At 29.9% G+C, this 17,830-nt stretch overlaps 1 protein-coding gene and 1 pseudogene across 3 annotated transcripts in view; one reads left to right on the top strand and one right to left on the bottom strand.

The window, feature by feature from the left end:
- Positions 1-17,830, top strand: part of LOC142327343 (voltage-dependent calcium channel type A subunit alpha-1-like) — a 149,482-nt gene that overhangs the window by 81,484 nt on the left and 50,168 nt on the right. For all 3 annotated transcript variants that reach the window (XM_075370297.1, XM_075370298.1, XM_075370299.1), the window contains exons 16-20: positions 7,035-7,154; positions 8,194-8,368; positions 11,475-11,596; positions 13,441-13,707; positions 15,549-15,698. In XM_075370297.1, the coding sequence (XP_075226412.1) occupies positions 7,035-7,154; positions 8,194-8,368; positions 11,475-11,596; positions 13,441-13,707; positions 15,549-15,698 (834 nt within the window). The remainder of the gene's footprint in view (positions 1-7,034; positions 7,155-8,193; positions 8,369-11,474; positions 11,597-13,440; positions 13,708-15,548; positions 15,699-17,830) is intronic.
- On the bottom strand, positions 3,988-4,162 carry LOC142328494 (U2 spliceosomal RNA; annotated as a pseudogene).

Here is a 17,830-nt window from a genome sequence, read left to right as displayed (position 1 = left end):
TGCTTCTGCATATATTGATATAGGTCAAAGTGTTCTGCTGCTGACGATTTTCCTGACCTTTTTGCAGTGTTTTCACCTCCTGAATTGCAGTGTCCATTTTGTAAACTTGACAATTTCTCAAACTGTAGTTGTGTTACCATTTGCAGTTAATACAAATAGCATGATCTGTGTGGTTCACCTTCATGACTTGCCCTACCACACATGCAGATTTGCCATTTTTCACATTTGAATGACGTGTGTCCAAGCCATTGGCATTTGAAACGTCGCATAGTTTTCAATATGAAAACTCATACGTCTAGACAATTTGTGGTAGCAAATGCCTTCTCAAGGAAGGAAGGTCTGTTAAATGTCAGCACATGAGAAATAGAAGGAAGAAGCTCACCGTTTCTTCTCATAGTCAACCTTTGGCATTCACTCATACCTTGACTTGACAATTCTTCTACTACTACTTCTTCTTTAGTACAACAAGATCACAACAAATAATCCCTTTTGATGAATTAATGGTGCCATATAATTGAGCAAACACAGGGAACTTAATAATCTTCTTTAACACCAAAATTTTCTGTATTTGACCATCATTCACATTTTCAACATACAGACCATTCTTATGTACATCTTTGACAGAGACACCAAAACATCTTGAAATCTCCCAGGTAATCAAGAGTAGCCTCATTTTAAAAAAGTAATCATTCTCTTTGGTAATCATAAGATTCTTGGTCTGGGCACACTATTGCTAAAGTATACCTGTCAACTTCTCGACTCACTTCTACTCTATCTGACTCTTTACTTTTCTGTTTTACTTCTGGTGAAACAGCTGCTTCTGAACGAGGGTGTTTACATGAACCTTCTGTCATGTTTGATGGTTCAAAATTTTGTACGGGAAATTTATCCCTTCTGCAGCAAGGCTAGCCACTGAATTGCACTCCCATTCCAGAGTTACCAGTCCTGGAGTTTGACCTAGTACTCTGGTGGAGTCATATGTCCTCGCAGAGGTTGAATGTGCAGTGTCTGCACTGACAACAGGCTCCTTCTAATTGAAGTTTTTAGAGCTGCCATGCACCAACACATGAGCACCTATGTATACTACATGCTTGCCATCACAGAGGGGACAACAGAAGAGTCTCTGTTACACCTAATATCACATCAACCCTGGCCGCCATATTGCCAGCTCTAGAGGTGATGTAAGTCTGTATCCAAAATCATTTTCTAATATACATGATCTGCAAGTGACCAAAGAGTCCAGTCCTGTATTGATCTGAAGATGGAAATCATGCTGGGATCCTTATTGTCAAGAATGGTAACATGTCTGAAAAAATTCTTGATGCTCTATTAGCCAACCTTATGTGTTGTTCTGATGTACAGTTGTCACTGCCTTGGACATGGAATCTGGACAGTATGTTCTGATTTGGGGATTACCTACCTCAGGTAAATTTTAATTCTTATTTACATTAATAATAAATTTATGTGAATTCCTGTCATGACTTTTTACTCTGCTATTTACCACAAATCAAGCCTTACCTCTACACTGGAGTTATTGTAACTTCATTTTTCAGCTAGAAGGTTCTGGGTTTAAATCTTGATAATTTTAACTGACTATAAAACTTTTATAATATTTCTACACAAGATGAATTGTCTAAAAACAAAAAAAAATAAATAAATAACTTTTCAACTGTAGTAGTATTATGTTATACTATACTGAATACAATGCAATAATCATACTTCTTTTTTTACATAAATTACATTGTAATTTAAAAATAACACTTTTTTTATTATATTTTGTTCTTTACTTAATTTCTCTGGATTTCTTTGTCATTTCCATTTATTTCTTGTTATTGTCTAAACAGTGCAAATGATCAGGGTTCTAATACAAAACTACTTACCTGTAAAAAAATTATATATTATAATTATGTATATAATTTTAATCCTGCTACTACTTTTTTGGAAGGCATACTGTAATTTTTTTTAATAGCTTTTTTTTTTTTTTTTTTTTTTTGTCTTCAGTCATTTGACTGGTTTGATGCAGCTCTCCAAGATTCCCTATCTAGTGCTAGTCGTTTCATTTCAGTATACCCCCCCTACATCCTACATCCCTAACAATTTGTTTTACATATTCCAAACGTGGCCTGCCTACACAATTTTTTCCTTCTACCTGTCCTTCCAATATTAAAGCGACTATTCCAGGATGCCTTAGTATGTGGCCTATAAGTCTGTCTCTTCTTTTAACTATATTTTTCCAAAAGCTTCTTTCTTCATCTATTTTCCGCAATACCTCTTCATTTGTCACTTTATCCACCCATCTCATTTTTTAACATTCTCCTATAGCACCACATTTCAAAAGCTTCTAATCTTTTCTTCTCAGATACTCCGATTGTCCAAGCTTCACTTCCATATAAAGCGACACTCCAAACATATACTTTCAAAAATTTTTTCCTGACATTTAAATTAATTTTTTATGTAAACAAATTATATTTCTGACTGAAGGCTCGTTTCGCTTGTGCTACTCGGCATTTTATATCGCTCCTGCTTCGTTCATCTTTAGTAATTCTACTTCCCAAATAACAAAATTCTTCTACCTCCATAATCTTTTCTCCTCCTATTTTCACATTCATTGGTCCATCTTTGTTATTTCTAATACATTTCATTACTTTTGTTTTGTACTTGTTTATTTTCATGCGATAGTGCTTGCGTAGGACTTCATCTATGCCATTCATTGTTTCTTCTAAATTCTTTTTACTGTCGGCTAGAATTACTATATCATCAGCAAATCGTAGCATCTTTATCTTTTCACCTTGTACTGTTACTCCGAATCTAAATTGTTGTTCTTTAACATCATTAACTGGTAGTTCCATGTAAAGATTAAAAAGTAACGGGGATAGGGAACATCCTTGTCGGACTCCCTTTCTTATTATTAGAAAGCAGTGACTGACAAAAATGTTACAACCTGGGTCGTCGTTTATGCGGCTCTGTAAGACATGACGTTCTTCCATTCTGATCAATCTAAACGTTAATTTCCTTTTTAAGAAATTGAATTGCTGATGATGGATTAATCATAGAAATTAAAGAATTTTGCTTCTCATATCAAAATTATAATGGATATTATATCCGTCATTCACGGGCATTTGGCCTGTGAAATTCGTAGATAGAATTTCTTCAAGTCGTACCCGACAAATAAATTACAACAGAAATAATCGAAAACAACAAACCGTATTCCACCATTTTATTCTCCCGCTGATGTTCATATTGCGGTATTGGTTGGTTAACTGTAAACTAATCACGAAATTTCACTGATCCTCTAATTTGTGCACACACGAACAATGCAGAATCGATTAGAAGTGCATTGAAAAAGCGGCACCCAACCAACCAAGAGCTATTAGATTAGAATATAGGGGAGTATATAATTTCCGAAAAGTATTTGAATCTTAATTTACAAGTTAAACAGTTTCATCCACTATTGGAATTAATAGCTTAATTTTAATAGCTTATATTTTGTTAAAATAATGAATAATAATAATATTTTATTAAAAACTTATATGTAATTTTATGATCTGACCTTTAATAGAAAGTTAGATTTCATGGTGATCCATTTACAGAAAAAAGGATCTTTACTGAATTAAAGTCTTCACATTTCCTTGCATTTTTTAAAACAAATGCTTGGATAGAATGCGGAATTAAATATTCAAAAAAACTATTTATTCTTCAGTATTAATTTTTTTATTCTTTTCTTTAGATAGTAATATGTCTTATTACTACATAAGTTTATTTTGTTTTTTGACATTAATTATAATACTTACTGTCCTATCTTGCTGCCAAATATAGAGACTCTCTTTTTCTGTTTAGCCTCCACAACCACCATAAGGTATTACTTCAGAGTTTGATATGTAGGAATGTAAATAAAGTGTTAGTCTTGTACAGTCTCAGGTCGACCGTTCCTGAGATGTGTGGTTAATTGAAAACCCAGCCACCAAAGAACACCGATATCTATCATCTAATATTCAAATCCGTATAAAAGTAACTACCTTTACTAGGATTTGAATATTAGAACTCTCGACTTCAAAATCAGCTGATTTACGATAACAAGTTTAACACTAGACCATTTCAGTGGGCCCCAAACATAGAGACTCGATACTACACTTTGATCTTAGCCAAGAGGCCGAGAAGCGATCCTCAAACATAGAGACTGCCAATGTCAAACGCATGGTTTTTTAACAGCTCAAAATAACAGCATCTTGTAAAATCTGAAGATATAAATCACCTGGTACGGTAGCTGCCAGCCATGTAACAGCGAGGTTAGATGGTCACTACTGCACTATTGTTCTCTGAAACACTGGCACACAATGATTAGTCATCTCTTAACAGCATAAATATGATACAACTGTTGTTTACAAAGCAATGTATTTTTGTGTGTTTACAGTATTAAGAAAGTGACATCGTGTTTCATATACAAAATAATTATTTTTATTTTACTTTATTTTTGTTTCTCTTTTCAAAGTTCAGATCTGTGATTCTGCCTCTCGGTATGATTCTTTTTGCATGTGTCGTGTATTTTTTTACGTAGTCAATTAATGTACAATACAATATTTTGTAAAAAGTTTTTATCATGATTTACAAGTCAAACTTTTTAAAGTAGTTCATTCAGTTATGGCTGAATTTAAGTCTGTTGTGAAAGGTAAAAAACTTCAAAGACAGGTGCATAAAATTGTAAACAACATGCATGATTTCATGGAGAAAGAGTCTTTAGCTGTAGGAAAGTTAAACAATGACGAGTATTTAATTGCTTAACAGAAGTGTGAAGAGAGAACTGCAGTTGCTTGTGGCATTTCCAGGACTCAGGTTCAAAGCTAAGAAAAAAAAATGGAACGTCTTCAATCCGAGGAGGCAGAATGTTCGTTCATCACCCCAAAAAAGAAAAAGAACTGTTACCAGATTAAATGATTTTGATAAATGTGTGGTGAGCTGAACTGTGAATGAATTTCACTCAAAGATAGGGGACCTGCCAACAGTTAACAAACTCTGTAAATAATTGAAAATTAGGAATAATTTTAACTGCGGTGAAACTAGTTTATGAAGAATTTTGAAAGAATTAGGTTTAAAGTGGTGCAAAAAAGAAAATGAAAAGAAAATTTTAGTTGAAAAACATGATATTAGGTAGAAAAGGATTCCATATCGGTAGGCAATCAGTGATTTTAAAAAATGTAACCGGGCGATTGTATAGTTAGATGAATCCTATGTTTTATCATCTCAAGTAACAGCAAAATCAATGGCTGATGACAGCGATACAGGACTTTATTTAACAATAAATAAAGGTGAATTCTTAATTATAATTCATGCCAGAGGTGAAATGGACTTTATTCCAAACGCAATGTTAACTTGGACAACCAAATCAAAAAGTGGCGATTACCATAATAGTATGAATACTAAAACTTATTTGAAACAGGGTGAAGAAAAATTAGTTGTTAACCTTTCTCCTGAATCTGTAGTAGTTATTGACGATGCTCCGTATGATAATACCTTTTCTGAAAACTTTCAGTGTCGTCAAGCAAAAAACAAGACATGACTGTTTGGCTGCAGAAATATCATTTTCCATTTTCGTCTCAAATGCTTAAACCACAATTGTATGAACTGATTAAATTGAACAAAAGTAACAGAAAACAATACCGATTTGACAAACTGTTGGAAAGTAGTGGCATCAAGTTCTGCGGCTTCCACCTTACCACCATGATTTATAAAAATCCAATCGAGATGGTATGGTCAGAGGTAAAACAACATGTTGCAAGCCACAACACAATGTTTAAGTTCTCAAAAGTGCAGAAATTATATAAAGTTAAAATGAATTCGATGGGCGACAAATACTGGAAATCTTACTTTGAAAAGATTATAAAAATCGAAGGTAAGTATTGAATCCAAGAATCACTAATTGATTCTCTTACAGAATATTTCATTGTCTCTTTATGTAGTGACAGTGATAATAGTGACAATTACACCGAAAATAGTGATGACAGCAAGGAGAATGAGTAAATGAATTATCTGTATAATTCCTCAGCTAGAGGAATCACAATATTTACCGTGTAATTAGTAATAGATAATATTTTGTCATCCATTATTACAGTTTACAATGTACAGTACAGAGTTAGCTGACTGTATTTCATTTCAAAATTGTTGCATTTATTTGTTAAAAATAGAATAATTATTTGGTTAGGGGGATTACTAAGAGCGAGGACATGTTTTTACATTGATTAGTAGTCATTACCATTCCAAGCTAGCCGTTACTTGGTGGCGACTGTACACTTGTATTGAGGAAATAAGGTACCGACATACCTTTTTTTTTGAACTCGCATCAAACAGTTCATCAGAAAAATACACACAGTTACGGCAGTTTCCTAAACCATCAAGCATATCAAACATAAAAATAAATTGAATAATAAATTCCTCACAAAATTCTATTTCAAAATCATATTCACCAAGTAAATGAAGTAATCTTGTCCAATAACAAACTTCAATTCCTTTCTAATCTTCTGTTGATTTCTACTAGGTATTTCCAGCTGAATGTTTGAAGCCTTCCAGTTGATGTTTAAAGTGTCTTTACTAATATATCTGTGACAAATCATTAGTATTGTAAAAAACTACTTCTAGATCTACCTTTACCTCATCACTGAACAAGTTAATGCCTCCAGCAGTTTTAAATTTTACATTCAGTTTACACAAATGTTGACTGATCACTAGTGGAGAATTATAAATCTTTTGAGGAGTCCTTCAAGGATGGAATCAATATTCTTATTATCTTTCCACAGACAATGAACATAAAAACTTGTTCTTCTTTTGTGTATTTAAAGGCCATTATTCTAAAAACATAATAAATGAATTAAACAACAATTAAACAAAAATAATTACATCAGTTGATCACTATCGAAACTAAAATTTCCCTATTGTAGAATTTGTATATATGTATATATATATAATTTGTATATATGTATAAATCAAATAGTATGTCTTTATGATTTTATGAATTAATAAAATGTATTATTTTAAATTTTCAGAGCATCAGGTATTGAAGTGCCTAATATTCAAGGTGCAAATAATGATATAGATGGCAATGCATCATGCAGAACACCATTTTTACCATATAATACATTGTACATTTTCTCACGTACAAACTGGTCAGTAATAATGTTATCAAATTAACATATATCATGTACATATACATGTAAGAGATTGAGTATTTGTTTGTGCCATTTACAATATAAAAAAGCTGTTTTATATGAATACAAAATCACATAAAATATAACAATATCCACCTCCAAACTAGACAACAGAACTGTTTTCAGGCAATTCAAAACACCATTTCAGCTTATGAGAAGGGGCCATAATATGCTTGCTTCAGTTACCTTTTAATGAATTACTGAACCATTTGAAAAAATGGTTCCCATCAAATTATTTAAAATAAAATAAAAATATTTTCATTTATAGATACAATTACTCTGCAGATGTATTTAATAGAAAATACTATAATCAAATCATTTTAAAAAGCTGAATTTTCTGCATCCCATTCAATGTGTACATAATTTTCATAATACCTTCTGAATTGTGATTTATGTTTTAGTTATTTTTTTATATTTACTTTTTTATGCATTTATCTTAATATTATAACATCTATTTATGTTTTAAATGATAAATATAGTCTTTAATCACATCTATTCTTTATTTTATAATTTATTGTGTATTTCGTAATGCTGCTCTGATCAAGGTTTTACCATGGTTTTCCTTGATCCACCCAGCCAAATTAGCTGGAGCAGTTTCTTTATTATCTGTGTAGCATGTCTACCCAATCCTGATGTGATTTGTGTAATGTATTATTATGTACAGAAAGAAGATTTAATTTTTAAAATGTTAATATTTAGCAAGGACCAAATTTGTTAAATGCATTTTACACTCTCACATTATAGTACTTTCTTTTGCTTTTTCAGTCCTCTTCAATGGCTGGTAGTATTGTCTTTCACTGCATTACAAGATGATGTAATTGTTGGCACTTTCCTTAAGATAGGAAGATTAATATTTGAAATGTTTTTGAAAAACGTACTGCATGTGGCTTGTGTTTGTTCATTTAGTACATTGTAATGTTTTTTTGTATAATTTATAAGTTCAAGCACTTTAAGATGCAGCTAAGACATTTTTTAATTTCTGTTTACTTTTTTCTAGGCTTAGAAAAACAGCTCATTATGTTGTAAATTTACATTACTTTGATCTATTCATTATGATAATCCTTTTAATCGATGCTTTCTATCAACTGCTTTCTGAAACCAGTGTTTGGTTTCTTTATTTGGTCTCAGAAGCAATCTTTGTTGGTATATACTTGACAGAAATGTCAATGAAGGTATTAAAAATTTAAATAATTATAACCTTTAGTGCATGATAGAGTTAAAATATGAATTTGATCATTACATTTAACTAAAAACATTTATCTAGCATGGGGATTTTGAATTTTTCACTCTAATGGTAATAGAAAATGCTACTAGCATTTAGCATTAGCATTTCTATTAATGGTAATAGAAATTGCTATAAGCATGTCAAATGATAGCTTGTTCAGTATATCTTTTGGTTTCAAATGACAACAAATGTTATAATTTTTCCCAAACATATACTATTCTCTTAATGTAATATACCAGTCGACCTGTTCAAGAAAAACATAAATTTTTTAAGCATTTCAATTTTCAGAAAAATTCTTCAACAAGGTGCCACATTTTTTTAAAAAGTACAGTTCGTATGTATTCTATTAGATAAAAACTTTTTTTATGTAGTTTATCCTTAATTCCTGAACCAACTAACATAAAAAAGGTGTTAAATCACTTTAAAATCAATGGATATCTGATTACCTATTCAAATACCAGCAGATGGTCAAAAACAAGGAAGTTTAGAGATTGCTAGAATAGGGCATGTACCAGGACTGATTGTTCAACCTTTTTTTCAAATATTTAAAGTCTACTTTATATATCAGTTGGCATATTTATGTAGCAGTTTTTTGATGAATATTTCAAATCTTTTTTGCATTATTTGGCCTCATCTTGAAGTCTGACAACATTTTTTGATTAAACATCTTAAAAAAAGAATGGTTTATAAATTAACAGAAAGGATTATGAAAGTATGTTACAGAGTAGAATCTATATCCAGAATGAAGACTAATCATTTAACTTTAGGTTTGGAAGAAAATCCTTTTCATTTAGAAATATCATTGGTAATAATGTATCAGTAATATTTTTCATAGTAAGAAACATTCCTTCTAACTTAGCATTGTTTGTGTTATGGGCTAGCGTTTTAAAATATGAAAAAATCTACAATTGAATTAAAAAATTGTTTTTACTGTATTAACATGTCTCTTGAGTGAAGATTGAGGCTATACTAATTTTACCAAAATTATTTTCAGGTAGTTATTATAGGGAAACCCCTAATATATTCAACATATCCATTAGATATATAATCTTTTTTTAAGCTACACAACATCAGACAATCGCAAAAAAAATGTACAATTCATGACCAGTTAATTATGTAAATTTACCTTAATTTGTTTACAAATTGTAAATGTAAATGTAAATAATACTTCAAGTATTCGTAGGTGCCACAGCCTCAGAAAGAGTGAGACAGATAAGATATAGCAGTAGATTATTGTATCCTTTTCTGATACAAAAAAAGTATTTTGTATACTATGTCTGTTCAGGAAGAGAGTAAGTATTGTTGTAATTTTAATGTATGGAAGTCTAAAACTTGATTGACATTTGGCAAAAAAATGAAACTCATAGTTCTTGGAAGTAAGACACAACTTAATATTTTTGATTGATGGTACTGAGGAGAAAAAGAAAAAAAGACAATTATTCAATAATATATTCAATAAAAAAAAGTGAGTATTAAGAACCTGTGATATACATATTTTAGGTATATCACAGATAATCGGATGATAAGAGTTAAAGAAAACCCTACCCAGGAGAAGGTTGAGGGGTGACGCATGAGATGACTTAAATGGGAGAGTATTGTAGATACTGTGAGAGGGAGAAAATTAAAACAGAAGGAAGTAAAAACTGAGGTGCTAAGCCAGTTATGGTTGATATGATCAGAAAAGATAATAATGCTTAAAATTGAAAAACAACTGAAAATGAATAAGACTCATTGTAAAACTGAGATGCTTGTTCTACTTCTGATGTTATAACAGCATACAATATAAATAAGGATCATTACTCACCCATTCACTCATCATGCTCGGTATTACCTAACTCTACCTGTGTATTTACTTATTAAAATTTAAATTTTTAACAAAAATGCTCTTTATTTATATATTTTTTTTTAAATTAGTACCATTTCAGTCATAAGTGCATTTATCACAAAAACAATTTTCATTATAAACATAAAATATAAATCCTGATTATGCAATTTTCATTCTTTTTTAAACAATTTTAATTTATCAACATTCTTTAATGAATTAGGCATCTTGTTACACAAACTCTCCTTTATAAAATGGTGAATTAGGATTTGTTTTTTAATATACTAACAATTACTCTTGTACGTAACAATAACTACATATTTTTTAATTTGATATTAAAAACATATTCAGGTATGCTAATAATAGAATAATAGTCATTTTATGTATAAAAATCAAAACTCTGTAGTGAACAAAATTTATAATTGTTGAAGCATTTCCCTTATATGTGTTCAGAATTGTGTAACTATTATCCTTCTTAAACCACTATTTTGAAATAGCTGTAAACTTCCAATCTTAGCATTATTAATGCTAAAATTGAACAGAAGTGAAAAATGGAACTAATGTACTACTATGCAAAAGCAGTCGTTTAGATTTCTGGTTAAAATTTGTTGCAATTCTAAAAAAAAAACCCACTTTTTTATTAATTTTATAGTGAACATATTTATAATGATAACTCCTGCTTCTTCTCTAAGACTTCTTATTGCTTCACATTTACTTTTAATTTCAAATTTCTTATCTATGTCTTTCTATTCTTATAATTTTAAATTTAATTTTATTACTTGATAAATATTAACTAAATTATCTATATCATTATTTATATAATTGAGAATTTATTGGGTATTAGTTGAATTAATAAAAAGTAATGTATCATCACAAAATAAATGTAGCTTTCAGGGCTTAATTATGGAAGCGACTCATTAATATAAAACAGATATAAAAATGATATTTCCCTGTTGTATTCTAAAATTCGCTTTTAATACTTTCACTGATAAATCTAATATTATCAGTCTGTATTAATAGAATTATGGTACAAGTTAGGAGATCAGAATGCAAGGATATCAGAGGATTTTTTATATCCCTATTTATTCCAGAGCCTGGACATCAGTCTTTTGCTGTTGGGTCTTTCTAGGAGATCCACTTTCTGCATAACAAAATTACAGAACTAATTAAACTTTCATAAGCTTTTTTGTTTTAATAATAACTTATTGATAATTTCATATTTTATTTCCAGGTGATTGATATCGGTTTTGTTATGCATCCAGGTTCTTATTTAAGAAATCCATGGAACGTTATCGATTTTATAATGTTATGTACAGCATTTATATTGTTTTACATAAAATACAATACTTTAAGGTAATAATTATTATGCAGAAATATATTACATATATGGATTCTATATTATTGCAGTAATTCATCTTTTTGTGGGGGAACCTGATATATTAAAATCACTCACTGGGTGAAGTCCTTTACCTTGATAAATCAGAATATTATAGCTGGAAATTTTTTAATCTCTATCCGCACTGAAAATTCAAGATCTGTGTATCACCCAGCAGTAGTGACCACTATTAGATTTGAGATTTGGGCAATTATTGATGTCCAGACAGTACTTAAATTATGAAAAATTATTAAAAAAAAAATTATACAGGAACTTAATCTGAGTACATAACCTTTAAGTGAGCTAGTATTTTTTATTTTTTTTTATTTCATTTCTCATTCTTCATCCCTACATGTCCTTGATCTCTTCTTCCTGAGGTGTTCCGTGAATTTCATTCAGAGGTTCACCAATTCTGCTAAGGGTACCAGGACCTTTAGTAACTGCATCCTTGATATTTCTGTGGCATAAAGGGGGATTGGCTCTGCTTATGTTCTTATCCAGAAACCTTTATTTTTTTTAACCGGTGGCTGTAAAGCATAAATCTTGGTTGAGGTACCTATAAAATAAAGAGGCCTTCTTGTCCTCCAGGTATGTAAATAATAAATACAACTTCTTCAATAACTTGTGAATTTATCTTTTTATATGTTCTGGTTCTTCATATTTGAACAGTTTGTCAGTAATGAGAATGAATATGGTACCATTCTAGTGTCAAATACCCCATCTGAACCCATTAGAAGGAACCGTAAAAAAATATAATTTGAAAAGATACAACACCTGACTGCTACAGTCTAATTTGTTATGCAATATTCATGTAGAAATATTACAAGTAAGTAAAAAAAAATGGTAATAAAATTATGATGAAATAATCTACAATAAACAACATAAAAAAGAAATTACATTAATAATAATATAATACATATAATAATAATATTAAGACATAACATTTTACATTAATAAAACATTTAGTATTAAAAAAGATATGAAACCCTTTAAATAATATTTCAACCATAAAACATAGAAAAATAAAATTTAAGAAAAATCTACTACCTCAAAACAATCTATTTTCAGGATGAGACCACCAAATCATAAAGCCCTCTTCAAAGCAATTAAAAGAATTTTAATGGAAAGGGTGGAGTTGTGATGTATAATTTTAAATGGGACTGAAAAACGGAAATTTTCATGTGAAAAAACTTCAGGCTATGACAACCCTAATCAAAATGGAAACCATTTAATATTTTTCACAGCTAATTTCAAAACTGATTTCAGTACATCCCTACTAATAATCTGATGCTGACAAATAGATGGTTTTGAAGTAGAGATGATATTTATTAAATTTTATTTATTTTATTCTTTTTAGTATTTCGGTGCCTTATAGTTATCGTAATATTTTTTATGTAAAAGTTTTATTTTTCTACTTCCTTTTAAATGATGGATCAAAATCCTACCCTCTACATTTAAAATTTTAAGTTACTCCTCATGGTACATATGATTGTATCTCAAAATGACATGGATGATAGATTCTAAAGCTTAGTTTTCTTAGTATTATTAATTCTTTGTTAATGCACTTTGTTGTAATAAGAAAAGCAATTATATTTTATTTTCATATCAATAAAATATTTTGAGAGGAAATATTTTCATATTGTGAATACTATGAGCGAAACATAAAACAGTAATTTTATGTGTTACAGAATTACGTTTAAAATGAAAAAAAATATGAGTTAATTAATATTTTATATCTAGATTTAGGTAAAAGTTCTTTTTCCTTAAAGATTCACTTTTTTTATAAAAAATTATTTTACCATTTATGTTTCTTTTGTTACAGAATAAATAATGAAATGGGGCTCTTAAAAGGATTACTGAGATCTATTCGTACTGTTCGACTGTTTCGTTTTTTGACTTTATCAAGAAAATATTTTCCAAAATTACAAAGATCATGCGACTCTATCATTAAAGCTTTTAAATATTTTCCATTTCTGTTAATATTTTACGGTACACTACTTTTAATATTTTCAATAGTTGGATTGCATATATTCAACGGTAGAATCAATTTTTGTAGAGAATGGGCTGTTACTAATCTTAGTTACTGTTCGTAAGTAAGAACAAATAATAATTTATTATTAAATTCTTTATACATAAGTATTTCAAAACTACTTTTCCTAATTCCAAGAGGTAATTGTTTATGAGAAAATAAAGAAAAATGTTCTTATCAATCCTTCAGTTAAACAGTGGTTTGTGCCACTGGGAAGGGAATGGAAATGCAATTCTTACATGTTATAGTGTATAATACAATACGGTACTGCGTAGAGAATGATGTGAAGCGAGTTGACTGAAGAACTTGGAAATATAGATGAGTAAGGAAAAGGTGAAGCAGTTTTGGCAGGGTTGGAGAATAATGATGAGGGAATTACGTTATGCAGCATTGAAATTGAAATGAAACTGAAAGCCAACAGAATTTATGACACCATGAATAGACAAAATTAGGAGAAATAAAGAGATTAGGTGTTGGTTTAATATTTTAATTAAATTTTAAGCTTTAATATAAATTCTGTTGAATGTTATTTCAAGAAAACTAATGAAATGGGAAATCGTGTACCGCCTTACTTACTTTTCATAGAGGCCTAAAACTTAATACAGTTAAAATATTATTCAAAGAAATACTCTGGCCAAATTTGGTGTTGAATGGCTGAGCTAGAAATATTAAGTAAAATCTAAAAAGCAATTATTGAGAGTATGGCTGTACCCCTTGTTGGACAGGGAAAAAATTTAACAGAAGGTAGACTTTATGTAGACAAATATTTTTCCGAGTATAATGAGTTAATTATTTGTTTTGGAAGTACGTAACAAAAACTCTAAAACAATTAAGCTAATTATATTCCCATCCCTAAGTCCAATCGACTAAAAAGTTTCAGTATTATAAATAACCCCACAAAATTTTAAATTTTAAAATGTGGTATACACCTCATCCCCTGGTATGATCAAGTTCAAAATTTATCAGCATCAATGTCCCACTGAGAAATATTTGAGCCGAAGTTCAAGTTTTAATGTTTGAAAACTTTGGAGATATTTATCAAACTACAGGCCAACATCATGCATACATCTATATTATATTCTTTTAGGTTTTTTTTGTGTTTTTTTGTTAAAGGGGGCAATGAAATGTTGAGATTTCCAAAAACCCCCGCACTACCTTAAGATAATCATCATTACTTTCCTTGCAGTAGCAACATATATTCTTGATTGTAATAGGTATAATATACAAAAAAAAAAATGTAAAAAAGTAAAATTTGTAAGATACATAACTAAACATAAATAAGTTAAGTATAATAATTATTTCATCATATGAAATATGTCTTATATATCAGATTTGCATGTGTGATGTGTGAATTAAAGCTCACACACACGCACCCGCACACTCTCTTTCTCACATGCACACATGTACGCGCTCGTAAATATCTATACTTGTTTATATTCATTTACCTAAAAAGTTTATAAACTTTTTTTTTTTTTTTTATAAAATACACTTATTTCATATGGTAAAATGAAATCAACAAAATTTAGCTAACAAAGATTTTAATACTTTATTAACATGTAATTAATTTATTCAACAAGTCAAACTATGTGATGTTACTCTGATTACTTGTACCTAATCCTACTTATCACCCAAAAGGAAATCCTTAGTCAAAATTATAGAAAATATTTTATTCAAACAGAAAATGTATCAAACTTATTTTTTTTAAATTTTTGCTCATGTGAAATATTTCTATAAAATTTGTTTACTGTAAATTACTTACAAAAAACGTACTGTCTTTACAAGATGAGGTAAGGAACTTTCTCTTAAAAGATAAATATATTAAAAAAGATGACAATATTTATATTTCATTAACATAAAAAATGATTATTTATGTATTAATATTAATAATAATTTTTTTTCAGGCCTTTTGAACCATACATTGATTATAATAACTCTCATTTCTTACATATAAATGAAACTTATGAACTGCACTCTCGAGTATTTCATTTTAATAATATATTTAGATCAACACTAACACTTTTTGCTGTACATTCTGGACAAGAATGGTCAAAGTAGGTAAAACTATTATTAAAATATTTTCTCATATATAGTATATTATTTATACGTTACATTACCTTTCTTTGACATTAGCCATTAATGGTCCTGTTCTTTTCTCATTATTATTTTATTTTGTCATATTTATTACATCCTACTTCAGTATTTCTAAATATATTTGTAAATATGTTTTTAAAGCAAAAATAAAATATAACTTGTTTACTGCATCTGTGTCAAGTAATCTCTATATAATAAGCATTCTATTTATGTTTAATTAATGAAATAAATCAAGTGAAAATAAAAATGTCATTCAAAAACTGGGGATCAAAGCTTTAAAATAAAATTTTTTAGTAAATCATCAAAATGGAAAAAAAACAATTAAAATAACTAAATTAAATCTGCTAGTAGACTATCTTTGATGGATGATGTATAGAACAAAAATAACCAATAATGGCTACAATCCTTGACTAGTAAGGGACAAAAATTCTTCGACTATTTCTCTGATGAAGTTATAAATGTTGATGGGTTTAAATTCAGGAATATTTAAGTCAACAAATATTACTGAACAGTTTATAGTTCAGTATTGTACATCCATATGTTACACCGATTCTGGGGTGGGAATTTTGTTTCTTTAGAAAGCCTAAATCTTAACTCAGATGATTCTTTAATTTTTGAAGAAAAATTAATTTTTATTGTTTTATCGCAGCATATACTTAAGCTAATGACCCGTGCAAAATCGTTGATTAATAATATTCTTCTACTATCATGGGTAAAGATATGGCATCTTCCTACGAGTTCAAGGGTGAGTTAGATTCACAGGCCTCAAATCTATTCTTTGAGAGGGATTTTTCATCTTGTGCTGCGGTTTTTTTTACAGATAGATCATTCTTTATTACTATTTCCATTTCCTTATTCTTATTCTCTTTCTCTATCTCTTCTCTGCAACATCATACTAAGTATGCTGGAACCTGTACATCTACGAAACAACCTACCAGGGGATTCTGTTTCTTACCCAATGATCACAAAATAAGTCTAGTAATCAAGAGATATCTATTTGGTAAAGCTCCCTAACTCTTCATAAAATACAAGCCAATAACTTACCTTTGCTGTTCAACACCATCATGAGGCATCCGATGTGAATACTGAGTCCACAAGATAACCCAAAAAAAATTAAAATTATTGAAACTTCAGAATCTCTCTTGGTTGGAAACAGTTCACTCCCTCATTTTCTATTGTTTATGTCCTAATGAAATGTAGTAGAAATAACAAAGATGGACCACTGAATGTGAAAATAGGAGGAGAAAAGATTATGGAGGTAGAAGAATTTTGTTATTTGGGAAGTAGAATTACTAAAGATGGACGAAGCAGGAGCGATATAAAATGCCGAATAGCACAAGCTAAACGAGCCTTCAGTAAGAAATATAAGTTGTTTACATCAAAAATTAATTTAAATGTCAGGAAAAGATTTTTGAAAGTGTATGTTTGGAGTGTCGCTTTATATGGAAGTGAAACTTGGACAATCGGAGTATCTGAGAAGAAAAGGTTAGAAGCTTTTGAAATGTGGTGCTATAGGAGAATGTTAAAAATCAGATGGGTGGATAAAGTGACAAATGAGGAGGTATTGCGGCAAATAGATGAAGAAAGAAGCATTTGGAAAAATATAGTTAAAAGAAGAGACAGACTTATAGGCCACATACTAAGGCATCCTGGAATAGTCGCTTTAATTTTGGAAGGACAGGTAGAAGGGAAAAATTGTGTAGGCAGGCCACGTTTGGAATATGTAAAACAAATTGTTAGGGATGTAGGATGTAGAGGGTATACTGAAATGAAACGACTAGCACTAGATAGGGAATCTTGGAGAGCTGCATCAAACCAGTCAAATGACTGAAGACAAAAAAAAAAAATGTCCTAATACCTTTAATCTCCACTTGTATTTCGCTTTTACACCGAGTGCTCAATTCACTCTATTTGAGGGGGAAATTGATCTCAGTACGGTTTAAACTAAGAACACAATAAAAAGACTTTAATTTCTGGTGCGTGTTACTATTATTTATTGTGCTTTTTTGCTGCATGTAGGCCTTTCATTTAAAAGAATATTTTAATGAATACAAATAGACAGAGTAAGGAATCTTTATGAAAGAACAGCTAG

This window comes from Lycorma delicatula, chromosome 7 (genome assembly GCF_047948215.1).
Source record: "Lycorma delicatula isolate Av1 chromosome 7, ASM4794821v1, whole genome shotgun sequence".
Taxonomy (NCBI): Eukaryota; Metazoa; Arthropoda; class Insecta; order Hemiptera; family Fulgoridae; genus Lycorma; species Lycorma delicatula.
This window is presented reverse-complemented; position numbering and strand designations above follow the sequence as displayed.